Genomic DNA, 22,693 nt, shown 5'->3' on the forward strand with positions numbered 1-22,693 from the left:
TAGCGAGGGGTTTGACGAGAAGCTAGGAGCATTTATTGTGAAGCTTAACAGAAAAATGACCTAATACATCAAGGAGATGAAGAAACAATCTATCTGTTCCATAAGCTATCTTTAACTTAGTAAACATTAAAATAATTTCTTTCTTTAAAATATAATTAAATAGTAATTAATATACAATAAAACGTATCACAAACTTATTTTCCATTCAACTCCATCAACTATGTCAATAATGGAAAATGAAACGCATCACAAACTTATTTTCCATTCAACCCATCGACAATGTCAATAATGGCTTCTTGTTATTCCCTATCGGTTTGCAGATCTTTTAGTGACATGTTTGTATTGCGCCTGCGAAGAGCAGCCCGCAAACACTAACGGGAAAATATTCATTTTCAAATATGCAAAGAGTGAATAAAATTTGTGCAGTACAATTATTTACTACCCTCGCACTAGTTTAGAATTTGTAGTAATAGATAAACCCTAAACCCCGTGAAACCTCAGAATTCAATGGCGATGGAGAACGTACAGAGAGGGGAAGTTGAGGAGGCTCTGAGAGTGCTTGACAGATGCCTTCTCCAAATGCGTTGGCGTCTCCGACCTCCAGCCAAGCGTCGCCTTGCGTTAGGTATCAGATTTCCTCATTTTTTCCAATTCAAATACTAAGCTTGGACATAATTTCCATTGATTTTTGTTTTAGAGTTTTCCTGAATTTGTTCAAATTATAGGCATTATACGATAGTCGTAAATGACATTTTCGCCTTAAATGTTTTCTTATCATTCTCAGATTGAGTAATTCCTAGTTATTCATATTATGCTTTAGAAAACCATAGCATGGTAAGTCTTCTTAATCTATAAAAGCCTTACACAAATTCTCTACATTGATTGCGCTAGTCTGATGATTTCGTTATAGCTTCCAATGTCCAAGATTCGAAAAATAGATTGGTTATGTATGTCATACAGTCCAAGAAACGAAAGTTTATTTTTTGGAAATTGCTTCGAGAAACACTTCCAAGGTCAGGGCTGCACCGAAAAACACGGGTTCTCCTGGTCGAAATTAGGTGCGACTTGCACTGATATCATTCCTCTTTGTCATGCCATCATGCCATTTGGGTGGGCAGAGACCGCAATCAGAAAGAACTGATGCAGGAGCATTGACAGCGGGGCTTTGGGTAAGCCATAAACCCAAGAAAATGATGATGATGATAATGTGCAGGGTAGTAACAGGTACAATTATTGCAGATGATGGAAAAAATGGTTGATGAACGACTATGTTACCAGAAACGAGAAACGGGAAATGAAACAGAAACGACAACGGGATGAGAAACGGAGTTTGGAAATGAAACAGAAACGATAACGAGGTTTTGCATTCAAGAAACTAAGAGAGACAAAAAATAAGAAAAATAAGGTAAACATAAAACAAACCATTCATTTACATAGCTGAAAATGTAATAATCACATTTATGATTTAACCATAGTGTATTAGGTTGCATGTATATATATACATATACCGCTATGCTTGTGCGCGGTCCTAACCACTCAGCACAAGCTGCGGCCAAAATTTGCCACACAGGGCCATTTCCAACACAGTGTTTTGCCCATACACCAATAACTTAACCGAGTTACTGTGCATTCAACCATGACTTTGTATTTATATCTATATTATACATATACAAGGCATTGAACCCTTGTTATGATTAGCAGTAAATTTGAGAGCAATCTGAGGACGGTCTTCAATAATCTTGTTCAACACATGCCGCAAACCGGGTTCAACACTAGTGTGTATGGCCTAGTGTTTTTAAAAACGGCCATTTCAAAACTGACTTGGCCGAGTTGGTCGGAGTTATTGGGCTACCGGGTTAACTCGGCCTTTGAACTGGACTGGTCGGCCAGGTTGTTACTGAGCCGACCGAGTTGGCTAACGACTCGACTGGCTCGATAACAGCGACCGGTAAAGTCACTTCAGCGCAATTTTTTTTTGAAATTTGCTTTTTGCTGACCCCAAAGCCCAATGTAATCTGCCTTTGGGTTCTTTGGGGTCCATTCCCCTCTCTTAAACCCTATAAAACCCACCCAACCCCTCTCATTTCCTCACAACCATCTCATTGAATTTGAGTGAGAGTTTGTGAGGAGTTGTGGAGTTTGTTTTTGGAGCAGCAGTGAGGGGTCTTGGGCAAGCATTGTAGCAGGAGTGAGGAGCTTCTTGGGTAGCCATTGGAGCAACATTGAGGAGTTGGTTTGTTGGAGCAACCTTGAGGAGGTACTTTGTGCCTAGAGGTATTTTTTTTTTCACTTGTAAAAATTCGTTTTTGCTTATTTATTTTTTTGTGCAAATCTGGAAATTGAAAAAAATGAACATTGAAGCAATGCTATTTTTTGTTTTTTTTCATTTTCGGAAATTTTCCTTTCATTTCCAAGTGAAAAAATGGCACCTAGAATGAAAGATGCTGCTTGGGCATATGTTGAAATGGTTGATAGTCAAATGCATTGCAAATTTTGCCATAGAAAAATTAAGGAAGGTCCTAGGGGCATTAATAGGCTGAAACAACACTTGGCAGGGATTAGAGGCCAAATTACTCCATGTGAATCACCAGAAATTGGGGAGATTAGGAAGGATTTGTTAGCTAACTTTGAGAAGTTTAAAGAAGAAAAGGCTAGGCAAAAAGAATTAGAGGCTGAAATTGGGAGGAAGAGGAGTATACAAAAAATGATGGCTACCAACCCCCATTTTGATTTTGAGGGTTCTTCTTCTATCCCTTGTACTGATCCATCTAACCCCTTCCAATATGTTCCTTCCTCTTTTGAGTCTATTCAAGAAAAGGGTAAGGGTAAAATGAAAAAGAAGGGTGATATGAATATCAAAAGTTATTTACAGCCACACTCTCCTCTCCATCAGATGCACATGGTCCTCAAGTTAGTAGAACTTTGCAGCCCACTTTAGATGACCATTGGAAGAAAGAATTGAGGGAGACTGCTTGTGATTACATATATAAATGGTGGTATGATGCTGATATCCCCTTCGATGCTTCTCGTTCACCATATTATGAGCCTATGTTTGATGCCGTATATGCTGCTGGAAAAGTTTTCAAAGGCCCTACTATGCATGAGATAAGGGGGTATCGTTTGCAGAAAGAAATTGCCTCCATTAATGAGTATTTGAAAGATTTCAAGGACTCATGGGCAAGAACAGGATGTACCATCATTGTTGGGTTGTGTTATATTTTTTCCACGACTAGCCCACGTAGTTAATTGGGGGGTTAGAAGGGGGCGGAGCCCCCCATTCGTTGCGCCGATTGCGTAGCGGGGGGAGTCACAGGGGGTTTGAGGGGTGCAGGTAACCCCACTCTATGGGGTCAGAAAATTTTGGTTTTGGACCCTATGTTAGGTTGGGCGGACCTACCTATGGTTTTGTGTATGATTTTGCGCACATGGTTTTGGACGCGATGGTTTTCGGTCTATGGTTTTGGACGCAATGGTTTTCGATCCATGGTATTGGATGCTTCGGCATGTATAAATATGTATTGTAACATTGAAAGGAAGAAAATGAAAAATCAAGCTGGTAGTCCCGTTTTGGGATCCAGGGGAAAATATCTGTGTATATGTGTTTTATGTGTTATTCTCTCGCATTGTTTATTTTCTGTGTTCTAGAATCGTATGCAGGTAATTTTTATACGAGGTTAAAACCTACATTTGGTGTCAGAGCTGTTTTGGCTTCAAGGGGCTGCCTTTGCTGCTGAGGGGTTTCGCTCGGGCCTATGGTAGACCCTGTTCAGTGGGAGATCTGCGAGATCGATTCTGGTGGTGAAAGAAGATGGCGAGCAGTGGAAAGATAGAGATTGAGAAATTTAATGGTCAGAGTTTTGAGTTGTGAAAACTCAAGATGGAGGATCTGTTGGTGGATGAAGATGAGTGGATCGCGGTAGATCCGAGTACTAAACCAACGGGAGTGTCCGATGAAGAATGGAAGAAGTTAGATCGAAAGGCAAAGAGCACAATACAATTGTGTCTCTAATTCAGTATTGCTGAATGTATCAGGGGAAGCTACGGCGAAGGCTTTGTGGGACAAGTTAGAGACTTTGTACCAATCTAAGTTTCTGGTGAATAAATTGTTCTTACGGAAAAAGCTGTATAACTTGAGGATGAAAGATGGAGACTCGGTGACAGAGCATCTGAATGCGTTTAATACTGTGGTAAGTCAGTTATCCTTTGTTGATATCAAAATTTCAGATGAAGATAAGTGCATTAGTTTGTTGTGTTCTTTACCAGATTCGTGGGATAGTCTGGTTATTGCAATAGGTAGCAATGCAACTACCTTGCAGTTTGATGAAATAGCCTCATCCTTGCTGACAGAGGAGATGAGACGGAAAAATATGGAGAGCCAGAATGGTGATGCCTTTTCTGTATGAGGATGGTCACAGAACAGAAACAAAAATAAGTCATCGAGTGGGAGATCTAAATCTAGAGGGAGATCTAAATCTCCAGGAAAATCTGTAAAGGTGGTGTGCTGGAAATGCGGAAAGGAAGGGCACTACAAAAGGGACTGTAAAGGTGAAAACCACCTCAGATAAAGGTGGGGATGTGTATTTGGCTTCTTCAAGTACACATGTAGATCATGAGGCATGGTTGATTGACTCAGGTGCATCCTTTCACTTCACTATCCATAGGGAGTGGTTCTGCGAGTATGAGAAATACGATGGTGGTGATGTCTTCTTGGGGGACGACGGGAACTCTAGAATTGTTGGTCGTGGAAAAGTAAAGTTGAAGTTGCAAGGTGGAAGGGTTAGAGCACTTTCGGGTGTTCTGCATATTCCTGCATTGGCCAGAAATCTGATTTCTGTAAGCAAGCTAGATGATGCACGTGTAAAAACAGTGTTCGAGAAGGATACCTGCAAAATGGTTCGGGGAGCACTAGTATTGATGCGGAGAGTTCGGATTGGAACTCTGTGCAAGCTGCAAGGTAGCACTGTTGTTGATGGGTGCAATAGTTCCGTGGTTCCTGAAAGTGGAGCAGAAAATCTAGTGGTCTCTGGAGAGAAGACCATGTTGTGGCATCAAAGGCTTGGAAATGTTGGAGAGAAGGGCCTTCGAATACTTCATGGTAAATGTATGGTAAAAGGTATGAGTAATAGCTCTGTGGATTTTGATTTCTGTGAAAATTGTGTATTTGGGAAGTAGAATCAGGTGAGTTTCCCCTCTGGTGGTAAGAGGGCAAAATAGATATTAGAGCTTGTGCACAGTGATGTGTTTGGACCTGTGAAGGTTCCATGACTGGGTAAATTTGTGTACTATGTATTATTTATAGATGAATTCTCAAGGAATACATGGATATATTTCCTTAAGAAGAAATCTGAAGTCTTTGACAGGTTTAAGAATTTAAGGCTCTGGTGGAAAACCAGACAGAGAAGAAGATAAAGGTGCTGAGGACAAATAACGATGGAGAGTTTTGCAGTAAGGAATTTGAAGAATTCTGTAACAGTGTGGTATATCATGGCAGAAGACTACTCCATACACACCTGAACAAAATGGAGTTGCAGAAAGAATGAACAAGACGTTGATGGAAAGGGCAAGAAGCATGCTCAGTGGTGCCGGATTAGGACAGGAATTCTGGGTAGAGGCGGTGGAGACAACATGTTACCTGGTCAACAGATCACCTTCATTAGCGTTGGAGGATACGACTCCACAAGAGGTATGGACTGGTAAGAAACCCTCTTTTTCACATCTGAGAATATTTGGATGTGATGCATATGTACATGTTACAAAGAAGAAACGAACCAAGTTGGATAGTAAATCTGAAAAGTGCATCTTTATTGGGTATAAGGATGTTTTAAAGGGTTATAAGCTTTGGAACCCAGTAACAAGGAAGGTTGTGTACAACCAAGATGTGGTGTTCAGAGAGGTGAAAGATTTTATTAAACATGAAGTCCAACCAAAGGAACCTGAGAAGATAGAGTTTGAGCTAAAGGAAGAAGAATCAGACTCTACAGTAGAGGAGGGATCAGAAGATGAAGAGCCACAAACTCTGTGTGTGAGAAGATCAATTCGAGAAAGAAGACAGCCAGAAAGGTATAGTCCATATTCTTTCTATTCAAATTTTGCTTTATCTATTACTGATGATGGATCCCAGAATTGTGAAGGAAGCAGTAGATTCAAAGGATGGAAAACTCTGGAAGGAGGCCATGGTTAATGAAATGGCATCTTTGCACAAAAATAAGGCTTGGGATTTGGTGGAGTTGCTGGTTGGAAGGAAACCCATTGGAAGCAAATGGGTGTTCAAGAAGAAGACAAATGCAGAAGGAAAGGTGGAGAAATACAAAGATCGGTTGGTAGAAAAAGGTTATTCCCAGGTGCCAGGAATTGATTTTGGTGATATTTTTTCTCCTGTTGCCAAGGTAACCTCTATTAGATTACTTTTCTCTGTTGCTGCTGCTTTTGATTTTGAGGTAGAACAGATGGATGTGAAGACAACATTTTTTCACGGGGATCTGGAAGAGGAGATCTACATGAAGCAACTTGAAGGCTTTGCGGTGAAGGGTCAGAAAGAACTGGTATGTAAGTTAAAGAAGTTTTTGTATGAGTTAAAACAGTCACCAAGGATGTGGCATCGGAAATTTGATACATTTATACGGGGACTTGGCTTCACCAGAAGCAAAGCAGATCACTGTGTGTATTTTAAATTAATTAGTGACCGTGTTATTTATCTGGTCTTGTATGTGGGTGATATGTTGCTCGTTGGAAATGACAAAGAAATTATCCAGGATTTGAAGACCCATTTGTCCTCCAAATTCGACATGAAAGATCTTGGTGCTGCAAACTATATTTTGGGCATGCAAATTAAAAGAGATCGGACAAAGAGGAAGCTCTGGTTAAACAAGAGGAAGTATGTCGAGACAATATTGCAGAGGTTTAATATGCAGGATAGTAAACTAGTGAAGGTTCCTATCCCTGTAGGTGTAAAGTTATCTGTTGAAAAGTGTTCCAAGAAACAAGAAGAGGAAGAGGACATGTCCCGTGTTCCATATGCAAGTGCAGTCGGTAGCCTGATGTATGCGATGGTCTGTACTAGACCAGACATTGCACATGCAGTGGGAGTATTGAGCAGGGTTATGTCAAAACCAAGGAAGGAGGACTGGACAACAGTGAAGCGGGTTTTCAGGTATTTGCGTGGCACTAGTGATTATGGTTTGTGCTACCAAGGAAGACTAGGATTGGACAGAGTGTTGGATATTTGTGGCTTTGTTGATGCAAACTAGGCTGGAGATCTAGATCAGAGAAGATTTACAAGTGGGTATGTGTTTAACCTATTTGGAGGTGTAGTCAGTTGGATGAGTAAGAAACAATCTGTAGTGGCACTATCAACTACAGAGGTAGAATACATGGCAGCCACTCATGCAAGCAAGGAAGCAATTTGGTTGCAGATATTGTGTTCAAGTATGGGGTTAGTAAAGGGAGCTATAAGAATAGACTGTGACAACCAAAGTGCAATTTTCTTGGCAAAGAACCCTTCATATCATTCAAAGACAAAGCACATTGATGTTCAGTATCACTTTGTGAGGGATATGATAGAAGACAAAAAGGTGTTGCTAGTAAAGGTGGACACTTTGAAGAATACTACAGATGCATTGACAAAATCTGTGAGCTCTGAGAAGTTTTCTTGGTGCAAAGAAACAATGGGCATTGCAGGGCTGGATAAATGACTAAGCTCTCTTGTGGCCCCCTGTGGAAAGAAAACAACAAGTGGGAGAATGTTGGGTTGTGTTATATTCTTTCCATGACTAGCCCACGTAGTTAATCGGGGGTTAAAGGGGGGGCGGAGCCCCCTCTTCGTTGCACCGATTGCGTAGCGCGGGGGGGGGGGGTCACAGGTGGTTTGAGGGGGAAAATTTTGGTTTTGGACTCTATGTTAGGTTGGGCGGACCTACCTATGGTTTTGTGCATGATTTTTCGCACATGGTTTTGGACGCGATGGTTTTCGGTCCATGGATTTGGATGCGATGTTTTTCTGTCCATGGTATTGGATGCTTCAGCATGTATAAATATGTATTATAACATTGAAAGGAACAAAATGAAAAATCAAGCTGGTAGTCCCGGTTTTGGGATGCAGAGGAAAATCTCTGTGTATATGTGTTTTATGTGTTATGCTCTCGCATTGTTTATTTTCTGTGTTCTAGAATCGTATGCAGGTAATTTCTATACGGGGTTAAAACCTACATTAGAACTTAGCAGCCCACTTTAGATGACCATTGGAAGAAAGAATTGAGGGAGACTGCGTGTGATTACATATATAGATGGTGGTATGATGCTGATATTCCCTTTAATGCTTCTCGTTCACCATATTATGAACCTATGTTTGATGCCATACATGCTGCTGGAAAAGGATTCAAAGGCCCTACTATGCATGAGATAAGGGGGTATCGTTTGCAACAAGAAATTGCCTCCATTAATGAGTATTTGAAAGATTTCAAGGACTCATGGGCAAGAACAAGATGTACCATCATGTTAGATGGATGGATTGATCAAAGGAACTGTACCATCATAAACTTTCTTATCTTCTACCTACAGGGAACCATGTTTCTGAAATCAGTTGATGCATTTGATAAGGTAAAAGATGGACAATTGTTGTTTCAGCTATTGGATGAGGTTGTTGAGGAGGTGGGGGTGGCTAATGTTGATCAAGTCATCACAGATAATGCCTCTAACTATTTTCTTGCTGGTAAACTATTAGAGGAAAAACACAAAACCATCTTTTGGACCACATGTGCTGCACATTGCATAGACATCATGCTTGAGGATATTGGCAAATTAGATTGGGTCAAAAACATCGTAGATCATGCCAAAATCATAACAAAATTTATCTATAATCATTCATGGATTTTGATCCTTATGAGGAGACACACAGGGGGCAAGGATATTATTAGGCCTGCCATCACTAGATTTGCTACTCATTTTTTGACATTGCAATCTATGCTTTCACAACATAGAAACTCGCAAAAGATATTTTCCACTGATGAATGGAATCAATGCCAGTGGTCTCACAAATAGGATGGCAGAGAATTGAAAAACAAAGTTAATGAAGAAATATTTTGGAGAAAGGCAACAAAGATTGTGAAGGTTGCTTAGCCACTGGTTAAGGTGTTGCGGTTGGTGGATGGGGAAAGATTGGCTATGGGCTTCATTTATGACGCTATGGATCAAGAATAGGAGCAAATAAAGAGGGCATACAAGGATAAAGTGGCTAAGTATGGGCCCATTTGGGCAATCATTGATGAAAGATGGAACAATCAACTCCATCGCCCTATACATGCAGCTGAGTATTTTTTGAAACCACGGTATCATTATAAAGCTCTGGCGACAAGAGCTTTGAAGGGGGAGATTAGAGATGGATTGATTGACTGCATTGATCGCATGATCCCATTGGAGTGTGATCAGTTGGAGATACATCGACAGGTCACAACCTTCAGCAAAGCCACAGGTACCTTTGGGAAGAACCTAGCAAAGATTGCAAGGGAAGCAGATGAGCCAGGTAAACAAATATTTCAATTTTCAAATTCTTAATACTTATTTTGTTAAATCGTTTATAATTTGAAAGTTGGATATAATTTGTAATTTTGTTGAGCTAACTCATTACACTCATGTTTTTTGCAGCACAATGGTGGGAGGCTTTTGGTAGCCATTGTCCTGAATTGAAAAAGTTTGCAATTCGTATTTTGAGTCAAACTTGTAGTGCTAATAGGTGTGAGCGCAATTGGTCTGTGTTTGAGAGGATTCAGACGAAGAAAAGAAACCGTTTGGATAAAAAACCATTAAATGATCTAGTCTATGTCCAATACAGCTTCTGGCTCAGACGCAACCAATTGCTGAACAAAAGCCCTGATTCAGATCCCATTGTGTTGGAAGACATTGATTCAACATCAGATTGGGTAGTGGAGAGTCATCCAGCAGAGTTTGATTCTGATGAGGATATTGATTATGATTTACAGACAGTGGCATCACTCGAACATAATGTTTAGTTGAATGCAGATCCACTTGTACCAGCCTCAGGGCCAGCCCCAAGTCCTCCAATTGCAGGCGCTTCCTCTGCTCAGCCACGACAGAAGCGCATATCTCATCTATCTCAGCTTGCAGCTGCTGCACAACCTGCTAGTGCTACCTCTTCTACAGTGGCAGTTGGAGATGATGATGAGGAGGAGCCATGGGCTTCCCTGTCTGACTCTGATCCAGAGGTTGAGCCAGATGATGTTGGTTCCTCTAGCAGTGGCCAGTAGTACTGGTCATAATTTACTTTTGTTGTAGAGGCCATTTCTAGCCTCCTTGGTTATGTGTTTTTGTTTTGATCTCTATATCATTATCATGTATGTATTGGACAGTGCACTGGGTGCCATTTTGTTATAATGGATATATTCATGAGCCTACTTTGATAATATGTTGTCTTCTATCTATATTCTATTGCTGTGTGTTTGGAAACATGAATGAAAATCTTTAAAATTATGTTTTTTATAAAAAAAATAAATATTTAACGTATTTTTTACAATGACCGAGTCATTGAAATTGAGCGGATGAGTCGATACTGAGTTGGAGTTGGAGTTTTAAAACATTGGTATGGTCAGACGCCGGGCCGAATATATAGCGTGCTCCAATGTAGGGGAGATACAACAGTGGACCAATGTAACAATTGTTCCAAATCGGTAATTTCTAACATTAAAAATCTTTGTGGGATTGGCGTTGGATGTAGAGTTTGGCTTGATTTATGCTATTTATGTTATGAAAACTATAATTTCATCAAACCAATGGGAGATAATGGAAAATACATTAATGTAACGGGCAATGCCACAAATCCTTCTGTGTCTATCTCGATTGTCAATAAGTTTTGGTCCAAATTGCAAGTTGAAGTGGCATCTACAATGAAACGATGTGCTTTCGATAGCACTGTAGATTCCTTGTCTGGGAGTATTAGCGTAATTGCTCAGATCGTCATTATACATTGTGCATTGTTGAAGATATGCAACCCAAGCCACCTCCTAGACAGGAAATGAAAGATAATTTTTGGAGTGTTGACAATGAAGACAAGAATAGATGTAGAAAATGGCGTTTTCCATCCCATTTCATTTCTAGTGCATTTCTTTTTCCAGGAACGGTGGCTACTGTCCCGTTTCTAGTAACAAAGATGAACGATGTATGAGAAGGGGTTTTTTTTAGAGAACTGGTGGATAGGGCCGCCAACAACCCATGTATGTTGGTGGATGGAGATTCTTCTATATGGACTTCAACAATGTTTATGTTGTAGATACAAGATGAGGGAAGATTGAGAACAAAGAACGAAGAAGACTAACGATCGGGCAAAACTGAAGTTGAAGAGAAGGGATGATAAAGGTAAAGATGAAGAAAATATTAGTTAAATGGAAAATTCTTATTTAAGAATAATTCCTATTTGTAATGTATAATGAATAATATGATGAAAATGTGCTAATGTAGATTAATTCTAATTCTAGAAGTTTACTTAGGAATGAGGTTCGAAGAAATATGAGTGAAAGTAGGGATGAACAATTGTTGAGAGAATCATGGAGATATTGTGGAGAGATGATAAGAGATGGTTAGGGAGATATTATTGGAGATAGTTGAGGAAATAGTTAAAACTAATTAGCTAATTATGATGCATTTGTTATGGTAAAAATGGACCATTTGTACACTGAATATAACATTTGGGGAATGATTTAATTAATAGAAATTCCCTTAAGGAGGAATTACAACACGCTTTCAATGTCCGTTGCTTTGTGAAAGTTTGTGCTTTTGTTTCCATTGCGTGCTCTAGTACATCACTTGGTATCAGAGCTAGTCTGGGCCTTTAGGCACAAGTCAAATTTGTGAGATTGTGCGAGATATTATTGTGTCATTCGTTGTGTAAAGGGAGCAATGGTTTCTCAAATTTGAAATCAAAGGGCATGGGATCTACGAAGTGTTGAAGGCCGTTTCGAGCTATGTGTGGTTGCACGAAGAAATGGAGTGAGCAAGTGCGTAAAGTTGTTTTGTGAACGTGATGCCACGTGAAGTGTTATGCAGTGGACCCTGTGGAGCAGAGTGTTGCGAGGAGGAGCTGTTTACTTTGATTGTATTTATACAATCAACTGATTGTTGAGCCTTAAGATGTGTGAAGCGAGTACTGTGCAAATGTGTTTTGAAATTGTGGAGCTGGATAATTGGATCGTTGCGAAATCCTAGAACTGAATGTTGTGTTAACGCGGAGTATCATGAAGCTGTTGGTGTAAGACAAGTCAGAGTGACTGCGGTGCTGTCTAGTCACTGTCAGTGCGACAATAACTTGTAATCAGATCTGCTAATCACATGAAGGAAGGAGCTGATGGAATTAATGCAATCAAATATGTGTTTCCTAGGCAAGTGGCATCAAGGCCTGTGCCAAGGCCTAGTATCTAAGTGCAGATTGATGGGTGGAGAGGCTTGTTACCCACCATTTTGTGGGTGATATCTCTAAGAGAATGTTTTCTCCATGATGGTGCTTAGCTTGTAGCCAATAGCCCCTTGTAGCCACCAACTAGCTTGATGTGTTGTTTCTCCACCACCTGAGCTAGCCATGTGGTCCCTCACCCATCTGTCATGATTGTATGTTTGAAGGTGGGCCTCCCAAAACTAAAGGTGTGCCTTGTTATTTGGTAATTAAGTATTCTAGTTTATTTATCATGGAAACTTTGGGCATGGATTAATGGGGGCATTCGGCGGAAAGAGTGGTCTAGGTCTGTGCCCTTGTTCCCTAGGTCTTTTTTGGGATGTTAACCTTGCACCCTAGTCTCATGGGATCTCTTTTACTGACCTATTGGTTTTAGGCTAAGTTGCACGAAACGCTGAAACGTTTCAGAGTTTCCAAAACGAGTACATTTAGAAACGTCACCTCCCAAAACTGGAAATGTCGGTCGAAACATCAGTCGGAACGTCATATATGTATATATAAAAAGATATATATAAATAAATAAGTGAATAACAAATTATCTTTGCAAGAAAAAGGGAAAAAGACCTATAGATGACAATTTAGAAAGAAAAACAAATCTATATTAACTATCATAGATGATTACATGATGGTGGAGTTTTGGCCGGGTTTTAGCCAAGTTTCAGAGTTTCGGGTACGGGTATGGCCCGAAACGTCGACTTCCTAGAAGTTTTGTGCAACATAGGTTTTAGGGATGGTACTACATGGGAAACCCTAATTTTGGTTGCGTGGTCCTGCTCCTCGATTCACATATATTACTCCCCTTCTGCTCATTACACCCCCAATCATCTCTCCTCCCACCTGGGTCCACATTCCTCCACTGGGTCCACATAGGGTCAGCCACCCCCTCCCCTTGCCCCACATCTTGGGTCGGGCCTGGAATGATGCTCGGAGGTTGATGCAGCTAAAAGAAAAAGAAAAAGCATAATTGGCCACATTCAACAGGAAATTGTACCACAAAATGCAAAAGATGGTCGGGATAAAAGAATTTAGCATGTGGACAAAAGTCATGACATGAGCTCTATCCCATTCCATGGCCATCACCCTGGTTCCTACATGGCCCTTGATGAGCCTCCTTTATCATTAAGGAAACCATGATTGTCCCAACCCTTAGTGGGCGATGAATTGTCCCACCTTATAAGGGGTATCGACTGCTATACTTTACGAATCATGCTCTCATTACCTAGATCCCCACGTAGTTAACCAAATAAAATCATAAAAAGGCAACAGACATGGAGAAGGGTGGAATATTCAAGGCCGAGGTAACTCATGCACCACGATTTCTCTCTCCTACACATTTTTTGCCCAAGTGTGGGCTTCCCTTTTATTAGCTACCCTTGTACCATGGCATGTGATTCAGGTTGCCCCCTTTCATTTCCTACTCCATTTCATCATTATGCCACATGCCACCATGATTTGAAGGATGTACCATGGACATACCACCCCCTTTAGAGGTAGAAACCACCTAATAGGATGCTTGGTTAACCCTATTTGGAGTTGGGAGATATTAGCACATGCCAAAGCCCACTATGGAAGGGCATGCCATTATGAAGTGTTCACTTGTTATCCATGGTTTATAAACTCTTTTACTTGATTTCTTCAATGACTTGGTGTGCTGGAAGGCACGGGGACGAATTAGATCTTATCCAGGATTCTAGGTGGTTTCCATTTGGGTTTGGTCTCCCTATACAGGGTCCTGAACCTAGAGGGCTACATTGGCACATGTAGGGTGTGTGTAGAGAGCCATGGGCCTCCATAATAGCAGAGAACACTCCATGGATCTCCACAGCTATTCAGAGATTGCTCGTGGTTCACTTATTGGACAAGGAAGATGCACTTGATCCATCATGCTCAACTGGCCCCAAAGTTTCACCATACACTTAACAGATGATCTAGGACTTGCACGATGATGTGGCGTCACCTACACCATCATTCTAGCCCTTACAGACGATCTACAGACATCTTCGATTTGTTTGGAGACCCATGATGACACTTGTGTGCCCCCACATGTCATTTGGAGCACCACAGGTTATTACAAGGGGATAACCCCTTGTCCACTGCTTGTGGGAATTCAACTACACATTATGGCACATATGGAATCCATTAGGCCTCCTCTAAAGCCCAACGACATGCACTATTCATTATTCGACCTCTTGAGAGGCTTATTCTTTTGTTTATGAGCTAGTTTGGTGGGCTTGTCACCAAAAGTTAGTTATTTTGCACATTATTTGTTCGTAGGGGCTAATGTAGGCCTAATTAGCTAAATCAAACTCATTAGAAATACAAGCGACGTGAATTCATTTTAGGATCATCACTTGGTTGGACTTGTATCTCTTTAGAGAACTTCACTATCCTTCTTGGTGGACGAAATTTTGGAGCATGGAATGAATTTTGACATTTGGATAATTTTCTCATCTTGGAGCTTCTCGTTTGACAATTTTTTGATGGTTGGATATACTCTAATACATGTAAGTGCAATTTTAATGCTATTCTTTGCTCTATTTTTGTCACATACATTGTTGCTAGGATTTCGCTATTCTAGGGCTAATTTGTTGCATCTATTATTGCGAAGTTGTGGAAATTTTGTTTCTAGATAGTGATGCTTCATGTATGGGCCATGTATGATGAGTGAATGTTCCTAGGGATATTTCATGGTTGAAATTTATCTTGATAAGCCATCTATTTTGCAAAACGAAGTATAAAGTCTTTGAAGCTGCTCTCCTTTGCCCTAGTGCTAAGTGAAGTTGCCTTTAAGGCCTCCTTGACCAAGAAAATCAAATCTGAACCCATAATCATTCTTGACTCCAATCTCCCCATAGGATTAGGCACTGGTCTACCATAGGTGATCACCCTAAAACTTAATTTTCTTCATCTTCTCATCTTCTTTCTAGGTCTAGCCCCATAGGTCACCTAGGGCATCGAATATCACACAATCTAGCCATCCAAATACTTTGATTTTTGGTCCACAATCGCGTTGTTTTCCCTCAAGAAGCCCTCCAAATTTGGTGAGATTCCGACGGTGGGATCTTGAGCTATTGCAAGCCCTAGCTCAAAGACCAATTCTTTCCCTTCGTTTTCCTGAAGCTAGTTACCTCATAGGGATCATTGTGCCACCTTTCATTGAATTTTTTTCTTTGATCCCCTTCTCTTCCCTGATTAGGTCAAATTCATCATTGGTTGTTGAACCCTCCCATTTCCTATCAAATCTAACTTTTCAAGGATCACTTAGGAATCCAAGTTCCATAAGGATTTTGAGGAATAGGAAGCTCCATTGCATGACATACTCCCTAAACCTAACCCTCAAATCCTCATCAACCTTTCTTAGAAAAACCCTACACCTTGCTTACAAAGCAAGCAAGCCCTAATTTTGAGTTTCTCCTTCGAAATGGTGATTGGAATCACTTCTTATCCATTGCATTGATATATTCTTTATAAGTGAGTCCTCATATTACGTCTCTTCCCATTGGCCATACTGGGTCTTCTCCCATCGGTGAAAGTTAGTAAAGAGTAGGGAGCCTTAGCTAAGGTGATCGTAGGCTAAGTCTCTATTGTTTCACTTGTCCTAGCAGTTGCCCCTTTAGGATTCACTCTAGGACCCCTGCTAGTTTGAGCGATAACATTTTTGCGCCATTGTCGGGGACACGAAATGTATGTTTTGTTCCCCATACGACACATTGACATATCATTATTGGCGACTCCATTGGAAGAATGAAGCCATAGTTCTTGAACTTTAAGGTCGATGCTTGTAGGGTGAAGCTAGCATTTTTCTAGGCATCTTTAAAATCACCCTGGCAACTCCTACAAAATTTACATGTATACCCAAAGTAGTGTGTCTTTCTTTGATGATTTTTCTGCTTTGGACATTGCTAGCATCCCTGGGCACCCCAATCATGTCATGGGAAGGATGGTACGTGTGATACTCGTGTTTGATGGTGACCCAAGCTCTACAATTAACCATGTGGAAAGATTTAATGCACATACTTCAAAGGAGAAAGTGGTCCACCAGGATGTCCTTATGTTGTTATTTTTTAGTTCTCTCTATGGTCATAACTCATGGTTGCAAAATCACGAACCTAGGAGCATCTCATCTATTCAAGAGTTCCTTGATGGCTTTCTTAGGCATTTTCAAGTAGGCCCTGCATTGAGCATTCAAAAGGAAGGCTTCATCGAGCATTATCAAGACCTTGAGAATCTAAGTGATGAATGGGAAGATGAGTCCTCCTTGGGTCCACATGATGAAAATAATAATTTTGAGAACACGTGTTGGGAAGGATGAGTCCATGGAAAGTGAAGTTGAGACTAACCTTACCTTTCTCAAGGATATTACTCTCGATGAATCTCCTTTTGAGAACCTTGAAGAAGGTGACCCCATTAGCCCCTTGGAAGATGACATTGAAGATTACTTCCACATTGAAAAGGAGAAATGGGAAATTGTTGGTCCTCAATTTGATTGTGCTCCCATTTATGACACCGACAAGGAAGATGAGGTTGAGAGTGGTCTCCCCTTTCTCTCAGGCATTATTTATGATGACATATCCATCGATACCCTTGAGAAGAAGGGTCATTATTTTCCCTTACATGAAAAGGATGATTTTGAGGAGGAAAAACCCATTGAATATAATACTTCACCCTCCCCTTTGCCTTATCCTTTTGTTCATCACTTCAAGTCTTCCACAAGTGATTCCCTCGCCCCTTTTCAAATTATCCCGAGTGACCATGAGCCCTTTGCCCCTTCTATGGTGTCAAGGAAGAACCCCTTGTTGACTATACACTATCTCCTTTGGCACACCCTCAAGATCATGATCAATTTATAATCCCCCCTTTTTGGTATGATCATCATGGGCAACTTACTTGTGTTTTTCCGTCTCATCAGTCTCCCTTGTCTACTAATCATAATCCTATAGAGGCCATAAAATATGACATAAATGATAAGGACCATAATGGAAATAATATGCCCGAGATTGCCATCTATCAAAAGTTTATGAGCCTAATCATTGACGTCTCTATATTTTGGCTAAAAGAGAGGATCTCATGGACTACATTACATCCTTTTCTTTCCTCTTCTCACATGGTCATCCATGTGTGGGAATTCTATTTTCCTACCTCCCACCAACCTTATCATCCATGTGATTTTGTCCACATTCGCTTTGGCATTTGCTACATGTGTAATCATATAGGCTGACATATTTATAGTTATTTGATGATATGTTGGTTGCACGGACTTTATGATTACACTTAGTATTAGTTCCGTACCATACGCATGTTAGGGTAGGATGCATTGCATGCTGATTTTTGCATTAGAACTGATGAGATATGATATTTCTCATGGTAGATTAGTTGCATTTAAATTAAAATTTGCATATTTTTATTTTTCTGTTGATTTTATGGTCTAACACTAAGCATGGGTGATCATAAGACACCATAAAAACATGTTGCCCCGTGGGCCTAGTCTTTGATATGTGCAAGTCTACGGTAACCAAGAGATTGCTGGTGTTCTCATGACCTCCCATTTGAGTAGTTTTGCCCACTTTTCCGAGAGATCATGTCCCAGTTGGGACCAGATGTTACCCACCATTTTGTGGGTGATATCACTAAGAGAAATTTTTTCTCCATGATGGTCCTAAGCTGGTAGCCAGCAACCCCTCACAACCACCAATTAGCTCAATGTGCCATTTGTCCGCCACCTGACCCAGCCATGTGGTTCCTCACCCATTTGTCACGATCGTATGTTTGAAGGTGGGCTTCCCAATCCTAAAGGTATGCCTTATTATTTGGTAATTGAGTATTCTAGTTTATTTATCATGGAAACTTTGGGCATGGCTTAATTGGGGGATTCGGCCGAAAGAGTGGACTAGGTCTGTGCTCTTGTCCCCTAGGTCTCTTTTGGGATGTTAACCTTGCACCCTAGTCTTGCGGGATCTTTTTTATTGACCTATTGGTTTTAGGGATGGTAATGCATGGGAAACCCTTATTTTGGTTGCGTGGTCCCGTTCTCCGATTCACATATATTACTCCCCTTCCGCTCATTACACCCCCAATCATCTCTCTTCTCACCTGGGTCCACATAGGGTCAGCCACCCCCTCCCCTTGCCCCACATCTTGGGTTAGGTTTGGAATGATGCTCGGAGGTTGATGGAGCTAAAAGAAAAAGAAAAAGCATAATTAGCCACATTCAACAGGAAATTGTACCACAAACTGCGAAAGATGGTCAAGACAAAAGCATTGAGCACTTGGGCGAAAACCATGACATGAGCTCTACTCCATTTCATGGCCATCTCCTTGGTTCTTACATGGCCCTTGATGAGTCTCCTTTATCATTAAGGAACCCATGATTGTCCCAACCCTTGGTGGGCGATGAACCGCCCCACCTTATAAGGGGTATCCACTGCTATACTTTATGCATCATGCTCTCATTACCTAGAGCCCCGAGCAGCTAACCAAAGAAAATCATAAAAAGGCAAAAGGCACATGAAGAAGGGTGGAAAAATCAAGACCGGGGTAACTCATGCACCACGATTGCTCCCTCCTACACATTTTTAACCCAAGTGTGGGCTTCCCTTTTATTAATTACCCTTGTACGATGGCATGTGATCCATGTTGCCCCCTTTCATCCCCTACTCCATTCCATCATTATGCCACATGCCACCACCATTTGAAGGATGTACCATGGACATACCACCCCCTTTAGAGGTAGAAACCACCTAATAGGATGCCTGGTTAACCCTATTTGGAGCTGGGAGACATTAGCACATGCCAAAGCCCACTATGGAAGGGCATGCCATTATGAAGTGCTCACTTGTTATCCATGGTTTATAAACTCTTTTACTTGATTTCTTTAATGACTTGGTGTGTTGGAAGGCACAGGGATGCATTGGATCTTATGCAGGATTGCAGGTGGTTTCCATTTGGGTTTGGTCTCCCTATATGGGGTCTTGACCCCAGAGGGCTACATTGGCACATGTAGGGTGTGTGTAGAGAGCCATGGGCCTCCACAACAGTAGACAACACTCCATGGATCCCCACAGCCATTTAGAGATTGCTCGTGGTTCACTTATTAGACAAGGAAGATGCCCCTGATCCATCATGCCCAGCTGGCCCCAGAGTTGCATCATACACTTGGCAGATGATCTAGGACTTGCACGATGATGTGGCATCACTTATACCATCATTCTAGTTCTTGCAGGTGATCTACAGGCATCTTCGATTTGTTTGGAGACCCATGAGGACACTTGTGTACCCCCACATGCCATTTGGAGCACCACAGGTTATTACAAGGGCTAACCCCTTGTCCATTGCTTATGGGAGTTCAACTACACTTTATGGCACATATGGACTCCATTAGGCCTCCTCCAAGGCCCAATGACATGCACTATTCATTATTCGACCTCTTGAGAGGCTTATTCTTTTGTTTATGAACTAGTTTGGTGGGTTTGTCACCAAAAAATAGTTATTTCTCTTATTATTTATTTGTAGGGGCTAATGTAGGCCTAATTAGCTAAATCAAACTCATTAAAAGTGTATCATCAAGTGATGTGAATTCATTTTAGTATCATCACTTGGTTGGACTTGTATCTCTTTAGAGAACTTCGTTATCCTTTTTGGAGGACAAATTTTTTGAGCATGGAATGAATTTTGACGTTTGGAGAATTTTCTCTTGTCTTGAGCTTCTTGTTTGGCAAATTTTTGATGGTTGGATATACTCTAATACATGTAAGTGCAATTTTAATTCTATTATTTTCTCTATTTTTGTCACATACATTGTTGTTGGGATTTTGCTATTCTAGGGGAATTTGCTACATCTATTATTGCAAAGTTGTAGAAATTTTGTTTCTAGATAGTGATGCTTCATGTATGGGCCATGTATGATGAGTGAATGTTCCTAGGGATATTTCATGGTTGAAATTTATCTTGATAAGCTATCTATTTTGCAAAACTCTTTGAAGCTGCTCTCCTTTGCCTTAGTGCTAAGTGAAGTTGCCTTTAAGGCGTCCCTGACCAAGAAAATCAAATCTGAATTCATAATCATTCTTGCCTCCAATCTCCCCAAAGGATTAGGCACTGGTCTACCATAGGTGATCACCCTAAAACTTATTTTTCTTCACCTTCTCCTCTTCTTTCTAGGTCTAGCCCCATAGGTCACTTGGGGCATCGAATATCTCACAATCTAGCCATCCAAATACTTCGATTTTTGGTCCACAACTGTGCTGGTGTGTCTTGAAAAAGCCCTCTAAATTTCATGGGATTCCGAAGGTGGGATCTTGATATATTGCAAGCCCTAGCTCAAAGACCAATTCTTGCCCTTGGTTTTCCTTAAGCTAGTTACCTCATAGGGATCATTGTGCCACCTTTCATTGAATTTTTTGTTCTTTGATCCCCTTCTCTTCCCTGATTAGGTCAAACTCATCATTGGTTGCTAAACCCTCCCCCTTGACCTAACTTGGGGTCATTTTGCTCCTGTGTGGTCCTGTTTCCTATCAAAGCTAACTTTTCAAGGATCACTTAGGAATCAAAGTTCCATAAGGATTTTGAGGAATAGGAAGCTCCATTGCATGACATACTCCCTAAACCTAACCCTCAAATCCTCATCAACTTGTGAAAATTTCTGAATCTAACAAACCAAAAATCCTATTGCAGTAAACTGATTCACATTACCTACTTGTGTTCTTCAATTTAACAAGTTATTTTTCAGAAATATTGAGAAAATACTAATGCAAATACACTGCAGCCTACACCAATATATAGATCAAGTACTAAACAATAAATGAGACAACCACACAAAGGACATACTTATTTTTGGACTAAACGTCTTGGAAAAACCCAATGTGGGAAAGTCGGTGCATCAGATATGAGGGTTTTATTATTAAGCAGATTTCTGAATACAACTAGGGTGTCAAATCCGACTCACCCAATAGAGAATAAACCCGACAGAAGTACCTCTATCCGGAGACAGATATTTTGGCAGATCAAACAACTAGAAGAACAAACCCCACAGGTGAATGCGCTGTCCCCAATGCTGTGTAGCGATGGCTGCGCCCAGCGCTGCGTTGGAACTGCGTCACCCTCCCAGTGAACCTTCTCGACTCAGAAATTGATTTGTTGAACTGCTGCTCTCTCTGCCTCACAGAAACCCCAACGCTACCTCTAAGTGACTGCATCAGTTCCTCTAGCCTCTACGTCACCCTTTCTGAAGTTGTGCTGTCTCTCCTTGGTGCTGCGCTGCCTCTCTGCTACGTATTCTCGGCCTTGGACTGAAGTCCCTCTGCCGAATTGCCCCTCTCTTCACTAGAAACTCACTTTGAAATTCTTAGCAAAGCATGCCCCATAATTTCGAACTAGCTGAAGTGCTGCTCTCTATGTGTGTGTTCTCCAATTGACCCCAAGCCTTCCTTTATACTTTTCCTGTTGAGAAATCAATGGTCATGATCTAATCTCTAATCAACGACTAAGATTAAATTAGACTTGTTCCTCGTCTCTTAGAAGCTCCTCACCCATATTTTCATTAATACCCATTAATATTTTAATTTTCTTAAGTTTAGACTTAGGAACCCTATTAAAAATATTAATTATTTTAATAAAATACAATCCAGGTGGAATTTCACCAAACGATTTCTGGGTTTTGGAGATCTTATATGTTCTAGCCCCTCCACAAAATTTCGGAGCTACAACGCATTCGATGTTACCCAAAAATCAATGCTCCCTCTTAGTGAGAAATGTGCTCTAGCAATACTTCCCAGCAGAAGTATCACACTGATCCATGACATCGGTCCTTTGCGTTGCTGATGCTCAACTTGCTACCCTTCATCCACTACGCTGCTGCAGTATGTATTGCTGCCCATGACACTGCCATTGTCACTGCTGCATCCATACTGCAACTCCCTTTCAATATGCTGCATCATGCTGCCTATAACACTGCCACTACTAACTGCTGCATTGCAACTCAATTGCTGAGATGTAATTGAAAAGCCACCCAAAAGTTGACATGTTGGTAAGTCTAGATGTCCCTTGATGCTGAAGCTACCTCTGCTGTTAATCTGTGCTGACCTTTTGATGCTACTGTGCTGCTGTTGTATCTGCTTTGTGCCTTCTGCACTGTTGCAACACTCCACTGCGTTGCTTCAGACTTTGGTACTCTAACTCTGCCACTGTTACTGCATCATCCCTCACACCAACTGACTCTCGTCATTCTGCTACTGTCATTAAGGG

At 41.0% G+C, this 22,693-nt stretch overlaps 1 protein-coding gene across 3 annotated transcripts in view; it reads left to right on the forward strand.

The window, feature by feature from the left end:
- The first annotated feature begins 222 nt into the window (after positions 1-222).
- Positions 223-22,693, forward strand: part of LOC149197039 (uncharacterized) — a 301,897-nt gene continuing 279,426 nt past the window's right edge. For all 3 annotated transcript variants that reach the window (XM_089405733.1, XM_089405731.1, XM_089405732.1), the window contains exon 1: positions 223-625. In XM_089405733.1, the coding sequence (XP_089261859.1) occupies positions 508-625 (118 nt within the window). In that variant the 5' untranslated portion in view covers positions 223-507. The remainder of the gene's footprint in view (positions 626-22,693) is intronic.

The sequence above is a fragment of the Pinus tabuliformis genome, chromosome 2_2 (genome assembly GCF_031772625.1).
Source record: "Pinus tabuliformis cultivar Carrire ecotype Pingquan chromosome 2_2, CPIR1, whole genome shotgun sequence".
Classification (NCBI taxonomy): Eukaryota; Viridiplantae; Streptophyta; class Pinopsida; order Pinales; family Pinaceae; genus Pinus; species Pinus tabuliformis.